This window comes from Anomaloglossus baeobatrachus, chromosome 1, assembly GCF_048569485.1.
Source record: "Anomaloglossus baeobatrachus isolate aAnoBae1 chromosome 1, aAnoBae1.hap1, whole genome shotgun sequence".
Taxonomy (NCBI): Eukaryota; Metazoa; Chordata; class Amphibia; order Anura; family Aromobatidae; genus Anomaloglossus; species Anomaloglossus baeobatrachus.
The window spans coordinates 578,490,326-578,514,624 of record NC_134353.1 but is presented as its reverse complement, the minus strand read 5'-3'; the positions used below and the strand labels follow the sequence as shown (position 1 = coordinate 578,514,624).

At 44.7% G+C, this 24,299-nt stretch overlaps 1 protein-coding gene across 7 annotated transcripts in view; it reads left to right on the top strand.

Moving 5' to 3' along the window:
• Positions 1-24,299, top strand: part of SMARCA2 (SWI/SNF related BAF chromatin remodeling complex subunit ATPase 2) — a 382,091-nt gene that overhangs the window by 208,748 nt on the left and 149,044 nt on the right. For all 7 annotated transcript variants that reach the window (XM_075317706.1, XM_075317698.1, XM_075317689.1 and 4 more), the window contains exons 17-21: positions 10,436-10,502; positions 12,881-12,991; positions 16,432-16,674; positions 17,378-17,491; positions 18,122-18,229. In XM_075317706.1, coding sequence (XP_075173821.1) covers positions 10,436-10,502; positions 12,881-12,991; positions 16,432-16,674; positions 17,378-17,491; positions 18,122-18,229 — 643 coding nt within the window. The remainder of the gene's footprint in view (positions 1-10,435; positions 10,503-12,880; positions 12,992-16,431; positions 16,675-17,377; positions 17,492-18,121; positions 18,230-24,299) is intronic.

The window sequence follows — 24,299 nt, the reverse complement described above, 5'->3', positions numbered from 1 at the left end:
GGCGGATCACCTTAGGGTTGGTCGCCCTCGCGAGTCCTCCCCCTTGGCCCTTTTGCCGACAACTCTCCCTGGCGTTGCTGTCCTTCGTCGTTTTTGCTCGGGGCCTTGTCGTTGGCCCCCCTTGAACCGCTGACTAAGCTTCCCTGACGTTCCTACCATGTGGCCCGTATTGCTAGTCGCTTAACCTCGGCACGGCGGATCTGTGATTGCGGGCCCTCTCGGTAGTGCAGTCTTACACTCGGGTCCTTGCGGATAGCGTCATCTTGTGTCCGGACCCGGCGTATCTCCCGAAGGTTGCTTCTCATTTCATAGACCGTAGGAAATGCTCCTGCCCTCATTCTACGGCCGTCCCACTAATGAGGTGGAACGTGGCTTTCACACCCTGGATGTACGAAGGGCCCTCCTACGCTATCTTCGGTCACACAGGCAGTGAGGAAGACACAGTCATTATTTATCTCCTTCAGGGTAGTACCAAGGGTCAGGGGGTGTCCAAGAGTACTATCGCTAGGTGGATTAGGGAGGCCATTAGTTTGGCCTACTCCTCCAGTGGAGCGCCTGTTCCGGAGAACATCCGGGCCCATTCCACCGGAGCGGTGTCTACCTCCTGGGCTGAGCATGCACAGGTATCTATTGACCAACTTGTAGGGCCGCTACCTGGTCCTCACAATCTACTTTTTTCCGACACTATCGGTTGGACCTATCCTCCTCGGCTGCTCTTTCGTTTGGTAGAAGGGTGCTTGAGGCGGTGGTCCCTCCCTAATGGGTTTTCTCTGGAAATCTCTCACGTGGTGCTGTCATGGGTGAGGGGAAAACACAACGGTTACTTACCGGTAGCCGGTTTTTCCAGAACCCATGACGGCACCCTTATATTCCCTCCCTTTCTCATCCTTGGTGTGCACTTTTTCGGTGTGCTTGTGAGTGTATAGTGGTGGTGGAGTAAGTTCTAACAATTGTTGGAGGTCCTCTCATTCTCGGTAATCAACTGACGAAGGGGAGAAGTACCGCCCTTTTATTCAGAATGGTTTCCTGTCCTTGCTGGGCGGATCCCTCTCTCTCACGTGGTGCTGTCATGGGTTCTGGAAAAACCGGCTACCGGTAAGTAACCGTTGTGTTTTCATTTTTTTTTTTCCCCAAAATGTTGATTTAGCATCACATTTCTCACTTTTTGAAGAGGCAACAACAAAACGTGGACCCCACAGGTTATCTAATTTCTTGTAAGCGCAGGGATACTCCACATGTGGCCAAAAACCTTTGGATAAATAGGAGGGCTTGGAATGGAAGGAGCACCATTTGAATTTTGGAAAAGTTGAAATAAATTGCGCGCACCATGTCACATTAGCAGGGCCCCTTGGGTACCTAGACATCAGAAACCCCCCACAAGTGACCCCATTTTGGAAACTGGACCCCTCAAGGATTTTATTCAGGAGTATAGTAAGCATTTTGAATCCACAGGTACTTAACAAAAATGTTGCTGTAGCAACAATATTCTCACTGTTAGGCTATGTGGCCATGATCCAGCGACACGACGTCTAGTACACAGTGTCAGCCTTCCTGCAGAGATGTGAGTGTTGTCCACGGGAGAATGCAGCTGCCCATGCCCACGATTTGGGTTCAGGCTGCTGTGGACTTTAGCTCTATTCTACCTGCAGAGAACACTCTCGTCTCCGCAGCATAAATTGACCTGCTGAGGCTCGGGAAGCTGCGCCACAGGTTGGTTTATGCTGCGGAGAAAAGCACAGTGGGCACGGGATTTCTAAAAATCCTTCCACTGTGCTTCTGCTGCACAACACAGCTTTATGGACGCAGGGAAAACACTCTGCGCCCAAAACGCTGCAAACCCTGATTGCGGGCACACAGCCTAAAATGCGACAATGGATGAATGGATAGATGTCAAACATATATAACATTCCACCCCCTGCATATTCTAAGCTGGCGCCCTTTAGTGCCTTTCATCTGGCACTAAAGGGTGCCTAGCCTTGTATTTAGCCCAAAAATAAAAAAATAAATGACGTGGGGTCCCCCCTATTTTTGATAGCCAGCTAGGGTAAAGCAGACAGCTGTAGCCTGCAAACCACAGCTGACAGCTTCATCTTGTCTGGTGATTAATTTGGAGGGCTCCCCAAGCTGTTTTTTTTTTTCTTCTTTAATTATTTATAAATAAATAATTTAAAAAAACAAAACAAACGTGGGGTCCCCCCAAATTAGATCACCAGCCAAGGTGAAGCTGACACCTGGGGTCTGGTATTCTCAGGGTGGGAAGAGGTTGGTTATTGGTCTCTTCCCCGCCTAAAAATAGCAGGCCGCAGCCGCCCCAGAAGTGGCGCATCCATTAGATGTGCCAATCCTGGCGCTTCGCCCAAACTCATCCCGTTGCCCTGGTGCGTTGGCAAACGGGGTAATAAATGGGGTTGATACCAGATGTGTAATGTCACCTGGCATCAAGCCCAGCAATTAGTGATGTCACGGCGTCTATCAGATACCCGACATAACTAATTAATTGACCGTAATAAATTTTTTTTTTGTTCTCAATTTTTTTTTTTTATTTGAAAAAACCACTCCCCAAAACATTCCCTCTTTCACCAATGTATTGAAAAGAAAAAAAAAATCCGGTCTGCTGTAATCAATTTGGACGTCCCACGTCGACTCTGAACTCTCTAGAATGAGGGGCACGTTCAAGGAACGTATCCCCCATTTTCTAGGAGACCCTCCATTTGAGTAGAGTGGGTGCAAAGAATCTGCACCCACCCTCCCCGGGTCACAGCTGCAGTGAGCGAGCAGCAGCAGCTGCTAGCGTCTGTCTCTGTACACAGGAAGCTCTGCACGTAACCGCACTGACTGGCGTCTGCTGTGAAGGAGGGGGGATCGCGGGGGATGAAGGCTGGAAAAGGTACGGGGAACACCGGGGGGGGGGATAGGGGGTGACCTGGCAGGGCCTGGGGAGCAGATTTCTGTCGCATGTGTTATGGCACATACGACAGAAACCAGAAGAAAAGGGTGATTGCGGGCGGCGCGCTGCTGTGATTGCCGGTCCGCGCGGCCATCTTGGATTTTCGGGAGGGGGTTGGGGGTCGGGGTGGGGAGGGCATTTTGGTGACAGCGGGGGACCAGAGGGAACCGGGAAGGAGATTTATCTCCCATCTGACATGTTTGATCATGCCAGATGGGAGATAAATCATTTTTTACCGGCGATGTCATTTACTATAACTTGATCATCGGTGTACGGTGTATACCGGTCATCACGTGACTGGGGACCGGAAAAACCGGCCCGAATCATGATCTCCACGGTCTCAGCTATTCCTGGTAGCTGAAACCCCAGAGATTTTCTGATGCTGGGGGGCGCTATACACTTATTTCTGCCCGCCGCTTTAAAACGGCAGAAAGAAATAAGTACCCCTTTTTGGTGCTGTTTTAAAACGTAACACGGTCGTAATGGGGTTAAAGAAAATTCAGCAGGTGATGGGGATGATGTCAAATGACAAGGCTTCTGGGTTAGATGGCATTCCAATTAAAAAAAAGTATTACAGCATTATTTAGAAATTGTTAATAGTGCATTCCTAGCCAGGAAGCTTGCAAAATCTTTCTATGAAGCAGCAGTTGTAGCTCTTCCTCAAGAGGAAACGCACAGGGATTTAATGGACTCCCATAGGCTCATATCACTGTGAAATTCTGATGTAAAGATTCTAGTTAAAATTCTAGCAACACTGTTGAGCATGGTCATCACCTCAATAGTCCACCCTGATCAGGTCAGTTTCGTGCCCTCAAAAGCTACAGTTATTAATTTGCATAGGTTGTTTATAAGTTTACAAGCTTCTCAGGATGATCCCTCAGAGATAGGGCTGTTCTCTCTGGATTTTCACTAAGGGCTTAGTGTGGCGTGGGAAAATACTTGGGCTATGTTTTAAAGGAGATGGGTTTTGGTCCTACGTTTGTGTATAAAGTTACAATATAGAGCTCCAATCACTCGGGTAAGAAGTAATAGGGAGATTTCTGATAGTTTTAAGCAGGGCTGTGGAGTCTGAGTCTGAGCTCATTTTGGTGGAGTTGGTATAAAATGCACCGACTCAGACTCCTAAAATATATAATAAATTGGGGACAGTAGTGCAATGCAGAATGTGCTGAATATTTTACTAAATAATATTTAGTATAATGCTTATATTTAAGTGAAAAATTTATTGTATTACAATGTGAACATCAGACATTTAATTATTTTTATGATACAATAATCCAGATATTTGGATAGAACATAAAATATATTTATTGGAATACAACTTTAGAACACAAACTAATAAATTGTAAATATGTAATACAATATGTAATATATATATATATATATATATATATACACATATATATTACACATATATATGTAATCTACTGTATATTACATAGTGTATTACATATTTACAATTGATTACAGTTTGTATTCCAATACATATATTGTATGTTCTATCCAAATATCTTGATTATTGTATCATAAAAATTATTAAATGTCTGATGGTCACATACACATGTTCATGTATTACAATAAATTTTTCATCTAACTACAAGCAATATATGTAGGAGTCTGAGTCGAAGGTTTGGTTTACCGACTCCACAGCCCTGGTTTTAAGGTCAACAGGGGTACAAGACAAGGCTGCCCGTTAACACCCTTACTTTTTGCTATTGCAGTAGAACTCTTAGGCTATGTGCGCACATTCCGTAATTACATGCAGTTACGCTGCGCTTTGTAGCGCAGCGTAACTGCCTGCGTCCCCTGCATAATCTATGGAGATTGTGCAGGGGCCGTGCGCACGTGGCGTCTTAGAGCGCAGTGCTTCGGCTGCTGCCCGGAGCGCGCGTTCTAAGAAGTGACATGTCACTTCTTCCGTGTGCTTTGCCGGCAGCCCCTGCTCTGTCTATGGCAGGAGCCGCAGGCAGAGCGCATGGAATCTGCTTTTTTTTTTTTTTTTCACTACGGACATTTCTGCAGCGATTTAAAGCGCACGTGTGCTCTTCAGGTCGCTGCAGAAATTTCTGCAGTGACTGTGTACGCAACGTGCGCACATAGCTTTAGCCTGTATCAGAGGGCATGCAGGGATTGAGGGGTTTAAATAATGAGGAAACTATCACACTATATGCTTGCTCATAACATATTATTTGTTAATCTTTGTATTTTCCTTCCAATTTTAATGAAAACTATAAATTGATTTGGGTCCTTCTTAGGATTCCCTTTAAATTGGTCAAAATGTATTCTTTGTCTGGATAGTAGGGATGCATTGGTGTTGGAAAATATATGTAATATTCCTATAGTTCAGAATTGTAAAACCCTCTTAAAGATCCATGATGTGCTACAGTTAGGTCCTGAAATATTTGGACAGTGACACAATTTTCGCGAGTTGGGCTCTGCATGCCACCACATTGGATTTGAAATGAAACCTCTTCAACAGAATTCAAGTGCAGATTGTAACGTTTAATTTGAAGGTTTGAACAAAAATATCTGATAGAAATTGTAGGAATTGTACACATTTCTTTACAAACACTCCACATTTTAGGAGGTCAAAAGTAATTGGACAAATAAACCAAACCCAAACAAAATATTTTTATTTACAATATTTTGTTGCGAATCCTTTGGAGGCAATCACTGCCTTAAGTCTGGAACCCATGGACATCACCAAACGCTGGGTTTCCTCCTTCTTAATGCTTTGCCAGGCCTTTACAGCCGCAGCCTTCAGGTCTTGCTTGTTTGTGGGTCTTTCCGTCTTAAGTCTGGATTTGAGCAAGTGAAATGCATGCTCAATTGGGTTAAGATCTGGTGATTGACTTGGCCATTGCAGAATGTTCCACTTTTTTGCACTCATGAACTCCTGGGTAGCTTTGGCTGTATGCTTGGGGTCATTGTCCATCTGTACTATGAAGCGCCGTCCGATCAACTTTGCGGCATTTGGCTGAATCTGGGCTGAAAGTATATCCCTGTACACTTCAGAATTCATCCGGCTACTCTTGTCTGCTGTTATGTCATCAATAAACACAAGTGACCCAGTGCCATTGAAAGCCATGCATGCCCATGCCATCACGTTGCCTCCACCATGTTTTACAGAGGATGTGGTGTGCCTTGGATCATGTGCCGTTCCCTTTCTTCTCCAAACTTTTTTCTTCCCATCATTCTGGTACAGGTTGATCTTTGTCTCATCTGTCCATAGAATACTTTTCCAGAACTGAGCTGGCTTCATGAGGTGTTTTTCAGCAAATTTAACTCTGGCCTGTCTATTTTTGGAATTGATGAATGGTTTGCATCTAGATGTGAACCCTTTGTATTTACTTTCATGGAGTCTTCTCTTTACTGTTGACTTAGAGACAGATACACCTACTTCACTGAGAGTGTTCTGGACTTCAGTTGATGTTGTGAACGGGTTCTTCTTCACCAAAGAAAGTATGCAGCGATCATCCACCACTGTTGTCATCCGTGGACGCCCAGGCCTTTTTGAGTTCCCAAGCTCACCAGTCAATTCCTTTTTTCTCAGAATGTACCCGACTGTTGATTTTGCTACTCCAAGCATGTCTGCTATCTCTCGGATGGATTTTTTCTTTTTTGTTCAGCCTCAGGATGTTCTGCTTCACCTCAGTTGAGAGTTCCTTAGACCGCATGTTGTCTGGTCACAGCAACAGCTTCCAAATGCAAAACCACACACCTGTAATCAACCCCAGACCTTTTAACTACTTCATTGATTACAGGTTAACGAGGGAGACGCCTTCAGAGTTAATTGCAGCCCTTAGAGTCCCTTGTCCAATTACTTTTGGTCCCTTGAAAAAGAGGAGGCTATGCATTACAGAGCTATGATTCCTAAACCCTTTCTCCGATTTGGATGTGAAAACTCTCATATTGCAGCTGGGAGTGTGCACTTTCAGCCCATATTATATATATATAATTGTATTTCTGAACATGTTTTTGTAAACAGCTAAAATAACAAAACTTGTCACTGTCCAAATATTTCTGGACCTAACTGTATGTCATATGTAGTCTCCCTGCCTTGAATGCGGGCTTGTACGCCATGTCCGCATCTTTCCCTGCACGTAGGCTGATCAGCTGATGTGTGTCTAATACCGCCTGTCTGCGGCTGCTAACCAGATAAATACCGCATTCAATCTCTTGACAGCTTGATTTAACACGTATAGGCAGTGGGGTGCGTCATTCTCGGCTCCCATCGATGCTCCTGTAGCATGATTGTGTAGTGGTTTGGTGAGTGGAGAAAGCAGGGTGGGAAATATCTGTACCAATTACATGTTTGTGGTCATTTTTGCTCTTTGAACATTTGAAACAGGAGTTTGGTTTGCGCAACACATTTTTTTTAAGTAACCACAACTGAGACACGCAATTAGATCCCAAGACGTTGTCTCTGACCTTACCATCTCATCTAATGGGTTACTAGACTTTGTGCTACAGGCTAAGGCTAAGTTCACATTTCCGTTGTTTTGCATCAGTCACATGCGTCACTTGACGCATGTGACTGATGCATTGTACAACGGATGACAAAGAACAGAATTCTTTGCCGGACTCCGTTGTGTGCGGAGGGCGGAGCGCAAGGGGGGCGGAGCGCGAGGGGGCGGAGCCGTGGCGCTGAGGACGTTAGTGCCGCGGGGACTGCAGGGCTGGGGACGTGTGTGTGTGTGTGTGTGTGTGTGTGTGTACACATGCGGAGTGCGGGAGGGGGCGGAGCCGAGTGGGGAAGTGTCGGCCTCCTTGCACACGTATCCAGGGTAAATATCGGGTAACTAAAAGCAAAGCACTTTTTGCTTGGTTACCCAATATTTATCTTGGTTACCAGCATACACGGCTTAGTCCTGGCTCCCTGCACACTTAACCACTGTAAATATCGGGTAACTAACCAAAGCGCATTGCTTGGTTACCCGATTATGTATCCTGGTTGTGGGTGCAGGGAGCCAGAGAGGGCATGCGCAGCAAAATCCTATGGATTGCGCTGCTCAAAAAACGTTACATGCTGCGTTGCTCCCGCCCGGTGGTCAGTTAAAAAACGACTGACCGCGACGCAGCGGATGCAACACAGCATCATCAGTCGCAATCCGTCACTAATAGAAGTCTATGGGGGAAAACTGGATTCCTGCAAAATATTTTGCAGGATACCGTAATTCCTCAAGGCGACGGATTGTGACTGATGCAAAACAACGGAAGTGTGAACCTAGCCTTAAGCTACTAAGGCCATTATTTCTTTATTGTATAACCCGCTATTACTGAAAATCTAGGAGGATCTGATGGTTCTAGATGAAGCAGATTGGGAAAGATATGGGTCATATCTCTTAGGAGGAATTGGTTGATATTCTGGAATCAACAGAAAAGGTTTTGATAAACATGGGCCAGAAAAAAAAAAACCTTTGTTATTTATTCAGAGTCTATAGAACCCCAAAGGTTTTGTGCAGGATGGGTCTTAGAACTGATAATTGCTGTCCATGTTGTGGAGTGGAAGGAGCAGATCTAGTCCATCTGTTTTGATCATGCTTGCATGTAACGGAGTTGTGAGAAAGAGTTGGTAGACTAGTTATGGCGGTTTATTGCGTTCAAATCCCACTTAGTCCTAAATCATTTATCTTGGGTCTCGTAAGAGATGCTAGAGAGACTTCCCCAGTTCAGTTGGCCTTAATATTCTGCAAAATAGGAAATCTATTGCTAAGCATTGGTTGGAAAGTGCTCCTCCATCAATACATGAAGTAATAAGATATCTGAACAACACAATTTGATCAGATGCTCAGTGGTGGTATCTAAAGAATTGGCGAAAGATATGTTTTATGTGTTTTTATATATATATATATATATATATATATATATATATATATATATATATATATATATATATATATATATATATATATATATATATATATATATATATATATATATATATATATATATATATATATATATATATATATATATATATATATATATATATAAATGTGTGTGTGTGTATATGTGTGTATATATATATTTTATATTATATTAATATTATATTATTTATAAAAAAATACATTTTGACAACCCTTCTAACTCTGTGTTTTTTTTTTTACATAAAGTTTTGTCGATGTACACTGTTCATTCTCTAGGTCAAAAGTGCCACCGGCAGCAGTTCTTTCCCTCTGCATGCCTCCTCGGTTTCTTTTATAGTTCACTGATTATTCAGTGACCGGCCTCCTTTTTAAAATTCTGCGCCGCCGTCATTATTGTGGTATGTGTGCAGTGTGATACTGTGTCCGGTCTGCAAGTCCTCATAAAATGGAGGTGGCGCGTGCGCAGATTGACATTTCAGCTCAATAACCTCTTCATTAAGCTGAAATTGCAGTCTTTGCATTCGCTGCCATTGGTGTTCTATTATGGGAGACTGTCTGTAGAATCACACTCCGCACAGTCTTTAATAAAATAATGCTAGTGACAACGCATGCATAGATTGAGATTTCGGTCTAATGAAGAGGTTTTATCACAGAAGCACTGAGCATGCGTCACCCATTGCCATGATGGCGGCACGGAATTTCAAAAAGGAAGCGGGTCAAATTGGTGGTGACCTGTAAAAGAAACCGGAGAGGAGGGAACGAGCAGAAAACCCAACCACCCCACCCATCCTGGTGCAAACCAATGCACGTAAGATGTCATTACATAAAAAGGTTACAGGATGATGATTCAACATCCACAGATCGGATTCCTTTTCTGTGGGTATTAATCGGCATCACTGCACCATTATGACAGAGGCTTTACTTTATAGTGCTAAATCCAGATGACATGTTCTCTTTAACTCTGCTGCCCACTTAATCCACCTCTCCCCTCGCTACTCCTCTGCATCTAGCTTTTGCCAATCCCGTCACTGGCTTCCAATTCTCCAGCGAGTCCAATTGAAAATATTACCAATTACTTACAACATACATCTCCCAACTAATCTCCTGATATCTTCCCACATGTAATCCCTTTCTCCACCCCAGCATATTCACTATGCACCCGTCTCCAAGATTTCTCCCAAGCATCCATCATCCTATGCAATTTATTGTTTTAACATGTTCGAATTTCCACAATTGAAACCTTCAGATGCATTTTGAAAGCGCATCTCTTCAGAAAAGCCCACAACCCTGCGAGCACCTCACCACAACGTGCGCTTCTGCAACAATCTGACCTACACTACGATCTCCTTCACTATACCCTGTAGACTGCAAGCCTGTGAGACACTGACTTCTCTCACTTAGTTTGTTCATTGTAAATAATATATTATTTGTAAACCCTCTTCACAAGTATTCACATGTACAGCACCATGAGATCAATGGTGCTTTATAAATAACTTCCAAACCGGGCACAACTCCTTTTAAGTGACCGTATTGCATATGTGTTCCCTGACGTACTCGTGTTAAATGCTAGTATGTCTTACAGAAAAGTTAATCTTTCAGTTTGTTTTTTTCTTTTTAGGACATTATCCAACTGGCAGTATGAATTTGATAAATGGGCTCCTTCTGTGGTGAAGATCGCATACAAGGTTTGCATTTTGTATTTTTCATTCTCCCTCTCCTACCAGCATACTAGGCTATATTTTGGTGCAAAAAAGACTAATTACTATCGAGCGGAAAAGCTGTGCAGCATTGACAGTCATGTCCATTGTTTTTGATAGTTATGACTCTTGCATTTTTTCTTTATTTTGGGTACTGAGGGATCAGGGTCAAATTAAAGCACATGTAAAGAAGACTACCTGTTTGTTTTTTACAAGATTCTTTCTAAATGTATGTCCCAAAATCAACAAACAGATGTCCTTATTGTCCTATTGTATTGGAAGGAGCAGCTTTTAATTCTTCAAAGGGTTTGCTATCGCCTACCCAATCTATAAGTGAAAATAGTTTAGGAGGGGGTAAAACATTCTCTTGAATGTGGACACCTCTCAATCACGGTGAGGAGAGCTTTGAATGAAGCAGTTTTGTTGTATAGATAATAAATGTGTTCATTGTGAAAAACATTTTAAAGCGCCAATCCAGCGTTTTGTTTATTTTCCCGCTGGTGCGGTGCTTAAAATGTAAGTCCCCCTGTTTTACACTCGCCTGCTGCGGTCTTCAGCTTTTTCCAGCGTCGCTCCGGTCGGTCTCCGGCAATTTGTGACTTGCCGGCAGCTCCAATGTTTCTTGGGTTATGCCAGAGGTCATAAATAAATGCATTTTTGAGAGCCTCGTTTTGGCTCTCATAGATTTGCATTGAGCGATTTAATTTCTGACTTCTGGACAGTCAGAAGCTAAGTACGTGCACAAGATGGCGCCAGGGGACTGGAGTGGAGCAGAAAAAGAACGAAAACGCTAGAGGGTAAGTATAACGCTAGGGGACTTAGTTTTAAAGCACCACTCCAGCATTGACCTCCAACCACACAGAATGCTGGAATGGTGTTTTAAGGTAGTCTGTCAATAGATTAAACTCTCCTAAGCCATCTCTTTGGGCGACCAGATCGTAGATAGTTGAATAAGGGGATACAATGATGGCTACAATCTGATGTCTTATTCCAGAAAAATCCATGTTTTTTCTGAGTCGCATACCAATCTGCATGGAATGAGGGCATTACCATTGTGTGATATGTAATGACTGACACTTTGCTCTCCTTATCTCATTTCAGAACTTGGAGAGATTGCAATGAACACCATACAGCAGAACTGTACTTTTGTCTCCTTACAAATACATTCGCAACGGCATTTGTCCTCTCATTTCTCAGCCTCCATTTCCCATAACCAGTGTAGGGAAAAAGGCAGCATAGCAAAGCGTACAGTACTGTGCGGAGAGCTGTTAGAAGCGTTTGTAATGAGACAAGGTTCAGCTCTGCTGTACTGAGTTATTGTGGATCAGGCACAGCGGCGCTGACAGAACTAATGAGAAGACAACTGCTGCAGCAAATGTGTTAGGAAAAAATCAGTGCTGTTGTGCTGTTATAATACACAGCTGTGTAGTGAGATCAGGAGAGCATCCATTACATGTCTCATACTGGTAATACCCCCTTTATTTAAAATTGGCTCTAGAGGCAAATGCTCAGAGATCGGTGTCCTACCCATAGAGCTTAGCTCATATACATATTAGAGAAATCCACGTTTGGACTGCAGATATCAAGGTTATCATGTTTATCAGCTTCCTATGATTTACATGCCCATAAAGACCGCTTTGACAGATTCCCTTTAACCACTACTTGTGTCACAACCTACTTGTATGTGATACCGATCATGCGGACCCTTCTGTACTATTGCAATGATGGTACAGAATCTCTGTAATAGAGAGGACTGACTTTTTTTTTTTTTTTCCTCTATTCTCATGAATGACCTAAATAAGACATAAAATATGTCTTTTATACAAACAATTAGTGCACATACACATTTTAATAACAATCTGCCAATCTAAAGGGCTGTTGCTTACCGCACCCATTGGGGAAAAAAATAGAAACGTTTTATACAAAAATATTTATTTACACAAGGGTAAACAAAATGTAAAAAGAATGTCAGGGGTCCTTTTTATGGTCATAAAAAAAAAATTGGAAAAAAACAAACATTTCTTCCTGCCTCCCAACTTTGATATCTCCTGGTTATAAAACAAAAATAAGACTCACATATAGTATTTACTGTAAATAATAAAATCTGTAAAGATTATGTGAATGTGCAAAAGAGGACATTTTTTACAGGTCTTAAAACCACATGTACAAACAAACATGAAAATATCTCTGGTCAGGATGGGGAAAATGACCTAGTAAAGTGCATTTAAGTTGTGTTGAAAATGGACTTTATGGGCAGAATGATGTAAAGGAAATGTTCTGTTTTTGGAGTTGCATATCTACATTTAAAATTTTGTGTTGGCTATTATTATTGATGTTGGAAATGTTGCTTTGTCTCCAAATTTTAGGGAACGCCTGCAATGAGACGCTCTCTGGTCCCACAGCTCAGGAGTGGAAAATTTAATGTCCTCTTGACAACTTACGAATACATTATTAAAGATAAGCACATTCTTGCTAAGGTAATTTATCCTTTTACCTCCATTTTTATTTGTGACCATTGTTTAGATGATAGGCAGCCATAAACTTCTGTTTAGTTTTGTGCATCCTGCGCTCTCTCGCTCGCCCGCTCTGACCTCGCTCGCCCGCTCTGACCTCGCTCGCCCGCTCTGACCTCGCTCGCCCGCTCTGACCTCGCTCGCCCGCTCTGACCTCGCTCGCCCGCTCTGACCTCGCTCGCCCGCTCTGACCTCGCTCGCCCGCTCTGACCTCGCTCGCCCGCTCTGACCTCGCTCGCCCGCTCTGACCTCGCTCGCCCGCTCTGACCTCGCTCGCCCGCTCTGACCTCGCTCTCTATTGTACATTCTTTTCATCTTACACTTTCTCACTCTACCCCCACTTTTTTCCCCTCTATCCCACACTGACTCTCACGCTCTCCCATTCACCATCTCTCTGCTCTCTACCACCCCCCCACCCCTGCGGTCATCACCCTCCCCTCTCTATCCTACACTCATTTTATGCTACACTTTCTCACTCTAAACCAATTTCATGTATACAACACCATGGGGTCAATGGTACTGTAAAAATAAATAAATACAAAGTTGCTTCAGTCAGTATTGGAGCAAAAGAATAAATGGCTTTTGAAGGTGGACATTTCCTTCGGATTCTTGTCATTCAGTCAGCACTGCAATATTCTGCACTTATGATGTGCGGTTCTTGTCCATGCCAGTGTGGTCAGTTGGGAGGATTACTAGCAGATGGAAACGAGCGCTTTCTGACTATTCTTTTCACATGGTACTTACAAATTGCCTGGCCCTACATTGTTTTGATGGATTGAGATATAATCCTATTAATGCATGGAAGAGAGTTGATGGGACTTACTGAGCCATTAAAATGATTTTATTTGAAGTTGTTGGCAAGAACTCGGAGTCTGACAAAAGAATTGCACCCTGGAAAGGTGCTTTGGGTAGCTGTCCAAATTTTTCATATGTGAAGCATCATGCAAGCTGCAGATAACATTTATTGTACATATTCTGTTCCTAAGTTAGTCGCTCTGTTATATCTGGGTAACTGAGCTCTTGGTTTCATACATTGCCCGCTTGTGTGACTTCACCCTTACAAAGTCAGAATTTGTGATATGTGGTAACTTTAAAATTTGTAGCCAAAAATTCACACCTTGCTCAGAAAGTTGAATGACTATCTATCCCAATGGCAATCGTGACTTTTGCACTTATCTTTATATTATCTCTTTATTATCTCTTATCTTAAAGTAAAGTATTTGTTTTTAGAAATTGTTCCAGAAAATGAAGTGGGTTTTTTTTCTAAGAAAATTTTTGCAAGGACACATGTTTATATTCTGTTGTGTGTATTGGAAAACACGCACACACGCAAATTTGACATAATTTCACACACCGCTCCAAAATTGGGCCAGACAAAATTTTTGACTCAAGTTTAATATTTGTTTGCGCACCTTTTGGAATAAATGACTGCAATCAATCACTTCGAACAGCCATCAACAAGCTTCTTACACCTCTCACCTGGAATTTTTGACTACTCTTCCTTTGTAAACTGCTCCAGGTCTCATATTTGAAGGGCGCCTTTTCCCAACAGTAATTTTAAGAACTCTTCACAGTTGTTCAATGGGATTTAAATCCAGACTCATTGTTGGCCGCTTCATAAGGGTACTTTCACACTTGCGTTGTTTTCCTTCAGTCGCAATCCGTCCTTTTGGAAAACAGCAGAATCTGTTGACAGATTCCGCTGTTTCCCATAGACTTGTATGGATGACGGATTGTGCCAAAAGTACCTGCGATTCCTCCGTTGGCCGACGCTGCGTTGCTTCCGCCAAGCGGAAGCAACACCGCATGTAACGTTAATTGCTTGCGTCAAAATGACGCCGAGCAGCGGATTTTGTTGCTTCCGTTAAAATTTATAATGGCCCCCTATGGTAGCGGATTCTGTTGCAAAGTGCTTTACAACGGAATCCGCTGCTGGATTCCGCTAATTTCTACTGAGCATGCCCAGAATGAAAAAAAATGAAGGAAAAAAAAAAAGCGCTGACTCATTCCATTAGACGGACGCCTAACGGACGCCTAACGGATGCAATAAGTCCGTTATTTCACAGGAATCGGCTAACGGATTCCTGTGAAATAACGGATCCGTTGCATCCGTTAACACCACAAAAATAACGGATGTGTCAAAACTACGCAGCAACGGACCCAGCGGATTTCGCCCAACGCAAGTGTGAAACTAGCCTTACTCTCCAGCACTTTGTTTCCATACATTTCTGAGTGCTTCTTAAAGTATGTTTGGGGTCATTGTCCTGCTGGACCTAGGACAAAAATCCAGCTTTCTGACACTGGGCACTACATTGCCACTGAAAATCTTTTTGGTGATCATCAGGTGTCATGATGCCTGCACGCCTACCATAGCGTTTCATTTCATTCAACGGATTGTTTTCGCTGACACTGATGCATCCTGAGCCTGCAGGACAGCTTGAACGTCTTTGAACTTGATTGGGGGTGCTTATCCTCCATCCGGACTATCCTGCATTTCAACGCTTCATCAATGTTTCTCTGTTATCCACTTACAAAGAGAGTAACTACAGTGCTATGGCTTGCAAACTTCTTGATTTCCTTGCGCATCATGGTACAGGAAACATCAAGATTTTTGACGTTGGCCTTGTAAATTTGAGATTGTTGATATTTTTCAACAATTTTGTTTTTTTAAGTCCTCAGACATTTATCTTTTTCTGCTCTACATGCTTTCCATGCTTATTGTGGTACACACAATGCAATGATTGAGTCAACTTCTCCCCTTGTTTATCTGGTTTCAGGTGTGATTTTCATATTGCCCACACCTTTTACTTGCCACAGATGAATTTGAAGGAGCATCATATCCTTAAAGCAAAGTTGTTTACCCACAATTTTGGAAAGGTGTCAATAGATTTGTCTAACTCCTCTTTTGGAGTAATGTGTGAATTTATGTCCAATCTGCCTTTTTTTGTGTGTGTGGTATTCCAATACAAACAAAGGAAAGAAAACACGTGTAATTTCAATAATTTTCAAAGAGCAATGCTTCATTTTCTGAAATAATTTTGTTGTGGCTCATAGGGTAATAATAGTAACACCAGACTAAAAGGATCCTATTTCTGAAATTGTATGGCTGATGTAGGTAAAAAAAAAAACAAAACAAAAAACCGTACACTTATGGGAACAGTGGGAATAGATGAAAAGTGAAAACTGTCCGCTTTTGATCTGGTGACTGGTCCTCTTTAGGGAAAAACTATCTCACAAAATGTATGACCGTTTGCAAGTTAGAGTTTAAGAAACGTAAAAACTGAAAAACCGTATCTTGTTACGACATTCACGATTTTTAGGGTCTGTAAGTGAAGCCGTATGTTGCAATGTATTTTATCACTGTCGTGGTTTTTTTTTTTTTTTTTTTATTATTTTATATATAGATACGATGGAAGTACATGATTGTCGATGAAGGTCATCGAATGAAGAATCACCATTGCAAGCTAACACAAGTGCTGAATACCCATTATGTGGCTCCTAGACGTATTCTTCTAACGGGCACCCCACTCCAGAACAAACTGCCCGAGCTTTGGGCCCTTCTGAATTTTCTCTTGCCCACCATCTTTAAAAGCTGCAGCACTTTTGAGCAGTGGTTCAATGCTCCATTTGCCATGACTGGAGAAAGGGTAATGTACTCTAGTTACTTATCTGGAGAGCTTATGTTTTGATCTGGAGTAGCATAAAGCGCTAAAAATTTGTTTTACAATGTGTATTGTTTTCTTTTACAACGTCCAATTAGCATTTTTTTCTACTGTATACCTAAACCATTATTCATTAGACTCACTGATTTTATTTATTTATTTGTCACATTTCCGTAGTGACACTGTAATAGACCTAATAGCTGTCCTGCTTTCCAACGAGAGAATAGGCCCTGCTGTCAGGCTTCATTGTGATAGCAAGTTGCTGAGTACAATCTGGCCACAATTCTTATTTCTCTATCGCTTCATTGGGGGACACAGGAGACTGTGGGTATATGCTGCTGTCACTAGGAGGCGACACTAGCTAAAAAAACTAAAAAGTTAACTCCTCCTCAGTAGTATATACCCACCTACCGGCAGGACACTATTCAGTTATTACTACTGCTTTATCACTAACTGAATAGTTTCCTGCCATTAGGTGGGTATATACTACTGAGGAGGAGTTAACTTTTTAGTTTTTTTTGGCTAGTGTCGCCTCCTAGTGACAGCAGCATATACCCACAGTCTCCTGTGTCCCCCAATGAAGCAACAGAGAAAAAGATTTAACTGTGAGAACACAAAATCTTTATTTTTGCCTTATTTAATTTTTATGGCTTATTCTCATTAGTTTATCATCTTTCAATACTGCTAGGTGGATTTAAATGAAGAAGAAACTATACTGATCATTCGTCGTCTGCATAAAGTGTTACGACCATTCCTGTTGAGACGGTTGAAAAAAGAAGTGGAATCACAGTTACCAGAGAAGGTTTGTAAGGCTTGTCATTCTACCGAAAATTGATGTGTGAAGGATTTTAAGGGTTCGCTCACATCTGCATGTAAAATAATACTCCAATTTTCATCCAGTTGAACGAGTGAAATCTGTGTGGTATGCCATATGTTATGCGAATGCATGATTATTTTTATTTTTTTTTCTCGCCTAGAGTCTAGCGTGTGTGCCATCCATATGCAATGTGTTTTTGTTTTTTGTTTTTGTTTTTTTTTTTTGTCTCAGCAGCTATTATTCAGTATCCATTTACAAGGCAATTTATAATGTTCTGTGCTACAGAAAGGTAATGTTTCCAAAATTGGACGGTATACGTACGGATCGAAGGGACATCTTTTTTTTTTCCTCACCCCTTGACTTGCGTTGGCGAGTCTTTTCAATTTTACACAACCATATGCAATTTTTTTTCTTGAGGCTGAATACAATATATATAATATATATTTTTATAGTAAATATCTCTGATTGTACTTGTCGTATTTTCACGCAAGTGTGAGTGAACCCTTCTGAGTTCCATCAGGGAGCACGGTGTCGTGTTCTGTGTGGCCATCAGCAGCACCATAGCACACATTATTCACTTTTGTTTGCAGACTTTTTCCTTCATCTTTCTTTTAGGTTGAATATGTAATCAAATGTGACATGTCAGCCCTCCAGAAGATTCTTTATCGCCATATGCAAGCAAAAGGAATTCTCCTTACTGACGGTTCAGAAAAAGATAAAAAGGTGTGTTTCTGAGTGCTGTAGATGGTAGAATAGATTTTTTTTTTTATTTTTTTATTACATCTGTGAATGACACTTTGTGATTAACCCCTTCTGTTTGTGCTTTTGCATTATTTCCTCCCCTTCTTCCAAGAGCTTCAAGAGCTTATAACGTTTAGTTTTCTGTCCACATAGACCTATGACAGCTTGTTTTTTTGCGAGACAAGTTGTGGTAAAAAAAAGTAATGGTAAAAATGACCTGGTAATAGGATTCTCCTCATCAGTAGACACAGGAGATGCCAAACTCATCCAGTGTTTTAATGTTTTAGTAGTGAGGGGAAAAAATCAGACATTTGAGGAATATTTTTTGATTATGCACAGTATAGAAAATGGCGACATAGTTAAAATCAGTCTCCTTTGAAGCCCAGCTACAGACAAGATTTCAAAGGAGTTCTGTAATGAGAAGCACAGGTGTTAAACTTACCCACGGCTATCATAGAAACCCATAGATGCCTCACTTCACTGTGCCTAAACCGCCATGAGTGGCCACGTGTGCCCAATTTATGGGGTGCTTGTCAGAAGCAGAAGCTGGACACAATGTAGGGAGTGCTACAATATGAGGGCTCAATATATGGGTACTAAACTTGCATATTTTCAATTTCTGGGCACCCCCCCCCCCCCCTCCCCTCCCCTCCCCTCCCCTCCCCCTAAAAAAGAGGGGGAGGTAAAGGTAATTGCATGAATGTTACAAAATAGTCACTGCAGCCATAGATGAATTCCTTGAGAGGTGCAATTTGTACAGGGGGGTTACTTTTTGGGGTTCATCTGCTTTTTGGCACCTTAGGGGCTCTGTAAATAAAACACTGTCCAAATTTGCTTTACAAAAATTAAATAGAACTCTGTGCTTTTTGAGTTTTGCATGTGCCCAAACATTAGTTTCTGATCACATATGGGGTATTGCTGTGTTTGGGAGAAAATGCATGACAAATGATTGGGTTAATTTTCTGCTATTTCCTATTGTGTAAAATATACATTTAGTATTAAAACAGTGTTTTTGTGGTGAAAAAAATATTTTTTGTTTCTCTGACGCCTCATTGGGGGACACAGGACCATGGGTGTTATGCTGCCTATCCATAGGAGGACACTAAGTGGATGCAAAAGCATAGCTCCTCCTCTGCAGTATACACCCCCTGGCCGGGCCAGGCAGTCTCAGTTTTAGCTTGGTGTCTATAGGAGGCACATCCTTTCAAGGTTTGTTATTTTTTGAGGGCGACTGTTTCCTTTTGGGACCGATCTCCCACTACCATCAACGGGCGGGAACGTGAAGTGTTGCCTACACGTACCCCCTCCCGTGACGCTGGATCCTGGGCTGGACGACTGGTTCCATAGACACCGATTTTCCAAAGCCCAGCGCAGAGGCACAATTCCTCAGCCCCTCTTTGCAGGCTCTGAGTTGAATATGGCATCAATTCCTCAGCCCCTCTTTGCAGCCTCTGAGTTGAATATGGCACCGTTGTGACCGGATACAGCAAGCTGACTCTGCTACTGTCACTGCCTGGATTGAAGCAGTGTTTAAGGTGAGATCCCCCTGACTGGTTTCCCAGACAAAGGGAGAAAAGGCTACCAGGGCTGAATATAGAGTATTTATTATGAGAGAGTCCCTGGCTAATGCAAGGAAGAGAGCCCCAGGAATCCTGAACACACAGTGTTAACTTTTCCCTAGCTTGCTGGCTGGAGGAGGGGGGGGGGGGGGAGAGGGAAAGTCCCTCCTGTTTGCAAACTCCTGCACAGATAATTTCCTGGTGGCAGGGGGGAGGGGGTGGCTAGAGAATCACAGAGCTCAGGGACTCACACTGTTTATTATCTTCTCTGTTTTTTTGATCTAGCAGAAAAGCCGGCTGATAACCACCAGTGACACCCTGTGTGCTGACTAGAGGGAGAGGGAGGAAATCTCTCAGAAGCTCCTTTCTCGCCGGTTTTTACTACCCACAGCGGGGGAGGGCACACTGACTTCTTCGTCGCGCTCTTTTAGCGCTAAGCCCCGCCCCCGCGATAATCCCGCCCCCCAGGAAAGCGTGGGAAGATCTCCAGCAATTGGCTGATTCTGGTAAGGTGCTGCTCACTGTAGCTCTGCTGAGCATTTCTCCCCCTCCTAGAATACTCCTATCAGGAACATGCAGAATTCAAAAGGCACTAAGAGGGCTAAGGCTCTCAGTCTATTATTCAGCCTGCACTGCCTGCCACGTTGAGCTACCACGTAAACACACCTCTTCTCTCTGTGAGTCCTGTGCCCCTATAGCCCTCCAAGACTCCCCTGCCACCACCGCCACAACCGTCAGCCCAGAGCCTAGGGCTCCCAGCCCACCGGAATGGGCACAGTTTGTCCCAATCCATGGAAAAACTGTCACAGAACCTGGTGCTGGCTATGCAATGTCGTCCTCCACACCCTTCTGGGTCCCTGGACGGGAACGCAGCCTGCGGATACCCCTATGGAGGATCCTTCTGAGGTAATCCGGGCACATGCTTCACCGGTTGCAGGGATCAGGAAAAGAGCACACGGCCGGGTGTCTCCAGCGGTCTCTCCCTCAGGAGCACACAGGGCAGGCTCTCCCACACACTCCACGGCTTCTGAAGAGCTGGAGGAGGGAGAATGCGGTTTGTACCGGGAGGATTCCTTGGTTTCAGCCTCCCCAGATGATCAAACTGCAATAGACTCCCTTATAGCAGCAATCAACCAAACTCTGCATGTGGAGGATCCCCCATCCACTACCACTGACCATTCGGTCTCCTTTAAGAGGGCAAGGAAACCCCAAAAGGTTTTCGCTGATCACCCTGAGTTTCAGGATATCCTCACAAAGCAAAGGGAGAAGCCTGACAGGCGCTTCAGTAACCGAAAACTCATGGAGTCCCGGTACCCTTTTGCCTCACCTGCCCCTAAGGGCTGGGCCGATCCGCCCTCGGTCGACCCCCCGGTCTCCCGCCTTACCACAAAGACGCTCCTGTCTTTACCCGATGGTTCTTCCATTAAGGACCCGACAGACAGGTGGAGCACCTCGCCCGCTCTGCTTTTGAGGCTGCGGGTTCCTCCCTCTCGCCCTCCTTTGCCTCTGTGTGGGTTGCAAAGGCGATCTCGGTCTGGGCAGAATCCCTTAACACTTCGCTTGAGGAATCCCAGTTCACTCATACCTTCACAGAGGTAACAGCTCAAATTGCCGCTGCGGCGGAGTACCTCATGCAGGCCTCCATGGACGCTGCTACCTGCGCAGCGTTTGCCGCCTCAAATACCATAGCCATCCGTAGAGCTCTCTGCCTCCAAGAAGTCTCTCACGGGCCTCCCCTTTTTTCCAGACCGATTGTTTGGCGAACGTCTGGACAAGCTCATTTCTGACGCCACGGGAGGAAAGAGTACCTCCCTCCCCCAGCTGAAGTCCAGGACGTCCTTCACCAAATGTCCACAGTCCTCGTTCCGCTCCTTTCGGAACTCATTTGGTTGGTCGACACCACGTGCTGTCCACGCCACCAGCCATGGACTACGCAGGGACCGACCTTCTCAGCTCTCTCCGAAACCTACTTCGTCATGGCAGCCTAGACCGAAACAGTCCAGGACTAGGGAGACTCGTCCACGACGTTTTCCCCCCTCATGACTCCTTCGGCGCCCCGGAAGACACACTCATTGTAGGAGGTCGACTGCGGCTCTTTCAACAGATCTGGGCTGCTGCCTCAGACGACAAATGGGTGCGAGACCTTGTGTCTTCCGGTTACCACATAGAACCGACTCGGGGGTCGGGTATCGAAATTCTAACAGCAGGAGTGATAATACCTGTCCCAGACGATGAGAAGTTCGGGGGTTTTTATTCCAACCTCTTTGTGGTCCCCAAAAAGGATGGGTCAGTTCGACCCATCCTGGACCTCAAACACCTAAACAAGCATGTGCACATACGGAGATTCAGAATGGAGTCCCTAAGGTCCATTATTGCATCCATGGTCGAAGGGGAATTCCTCGCATCCATAGACATCAAGGACGCGTACCTGCACATACCCATCGCCCCATATCACCAAAAGTTCCTCCGCTTTGCAATTCAGGACTCCCACTTTCAATTCGTAGCTCTACCCTTCGACCGTGCCACCGCACCAAGGGTCTTCGCCAGGGGAGTAGTCGTTCTCCCTTACTTGGACGACCTCCTCATCAAGGCCCCCTCTTTCCGCGACTGCTCAACCAGCGTACAGATCGCTGTGGACACCCTATCCCGCTTAGGGTGGCTAGTGAATCTGGACAAATCATCCCCGATCCATCACCTTCCTGGGCATGTCCCTGGACACCCGTCGGGGCTTGATCCTTCTCCCTCAGGACAAGGCGATCGCTCTTCAATGAGTGGTACGCTGCCTTCTACGTTCTCCGTCTCGCTCCATTCGATTCAGCATGAAAGTGCTCGGCAGGATGGTGGCGGCTATGGAAGCAGTATCCTTTGCTCAACTGCACCTCCGCCCACTGCAGCTAGCCTTTCTAGCGGCCTGGGACAAGAGCCCCTTCTCCCTGGACAGACATCTTCACCTGACACCTTCAGTCAGGTACGCACTCCGCTGGTGGCTTCGGTCCTCATCCCTATCGAAGGGGAGATCCTTTCTCCCAGTGAACTGGCTGGTCCTGACCACGGACGCCAGCCACCACACTGCTCAAGGACGTTGGACGCCCCAGGAGTCTTCCCTACCCATAAACACCCTGGAACTCCGCGTGATCTTCCTCGCGCTCAGAGCGTTCTGCCCCCTGCTAGCGGGTCGTCAGATTCGAGTCCAATCGGACAATGCGACAGCTGTAGCCTATATCAATCGGCAGGGGGGCACCCGCAGCAAAGCGGCTTATCTCGAGGCCCACAAGATCCTCACCTGGGCCGAATCGACGGGATCAGTGATATCAGCGGTACACATACCGGGGGTAGAGAACTGGGCAGCAGACTTTAAGTCGCCAAGGTCTGGCCGCCGGAGAATGGTCTCTCCACCCAGATGTGTTTCTACACATCTGCACTCGCTGGGGCACACCAGACGTTGACCTAATAGCCTCAAGGTTGAATGCAAAGGTACCCGCGTTCATAGCCAGGTCACGCGACCCGCAGTCCATTGGCGCGGATGCTCTAGTCTGCTCCTGGCACCACTTCCGCCTGCCTTACATATTTCCACCTCTACCCCTGCTGCCGCGGGTGATCAGGAAGATCATCGCAGAGGGAGTCCCGGTGATACTGATAGCACCGGACTGGCCCAGGCGCGCCTGGTACGCCGAATTAGTACAAATGCTCACAAACGCACCGTGGCGCCTTCCAGACATCCCAGACTTGCTGACCCAAGGGCCCATTTCCCACCAGAACTCCAGAACCCTGAAGCTGACGGCATGGCCATTGAGACCTGGGTATTAACAAGAGCGGGATTCTCCCCCTCGGTTATTTCCACCATGATTAGCGCCCGAAAGCCTGCTTCATCCCGTATTTACCACCGTACGTGGAAAATCTTCCTTTCATGGTGCAGAGAAATTAACGTCCAGCCTATGCGTCTGGCCATCCCCAGAATTCTCGACTTTCTACAGTCTGGCTTTCTACAGTCAAGCTGGGTTGGCTCTCAGTTCCCTTAAAGGGCAGGTCTCAGCGCTCTCAATCTTCTACCAATGCCGCCTGGCTCAAAAACTGCAAGTCAAGACCTTCCTCCAGGGCGTTTTACCATCTAGTTCCCCCGTACAAACGGCCGCTGGACCCATGGGACCTCAACCTCGTTCTGGAAGGTCTCCAGAGGTCTCCCTTGGAACCCCTCAAGGAATCCTCCCTTGCTCTTCTATCCTCGAAGGTAACATTCCTGGTGGCAATTACGTCCATCAGACGGGTTTCGGAGCTAGCAGCACTCTCTTGCCGCGAGCCTTTCCTGATCTTTCACCAGGACAAGGTGGTTCTGCGCCCCCTTCCGGATTTCCTTCTAAAGGTTCTTACCCCGTTTCATTTGAACGAGGACATTGTTCTGCCTTCATTTTTTCCACACCCAGTTCATAGGGTGGAAAGGTCTCTGCATTCGTTAGACCTCGTCAGAGCTCTGAGATATTACATATTTAGGACAG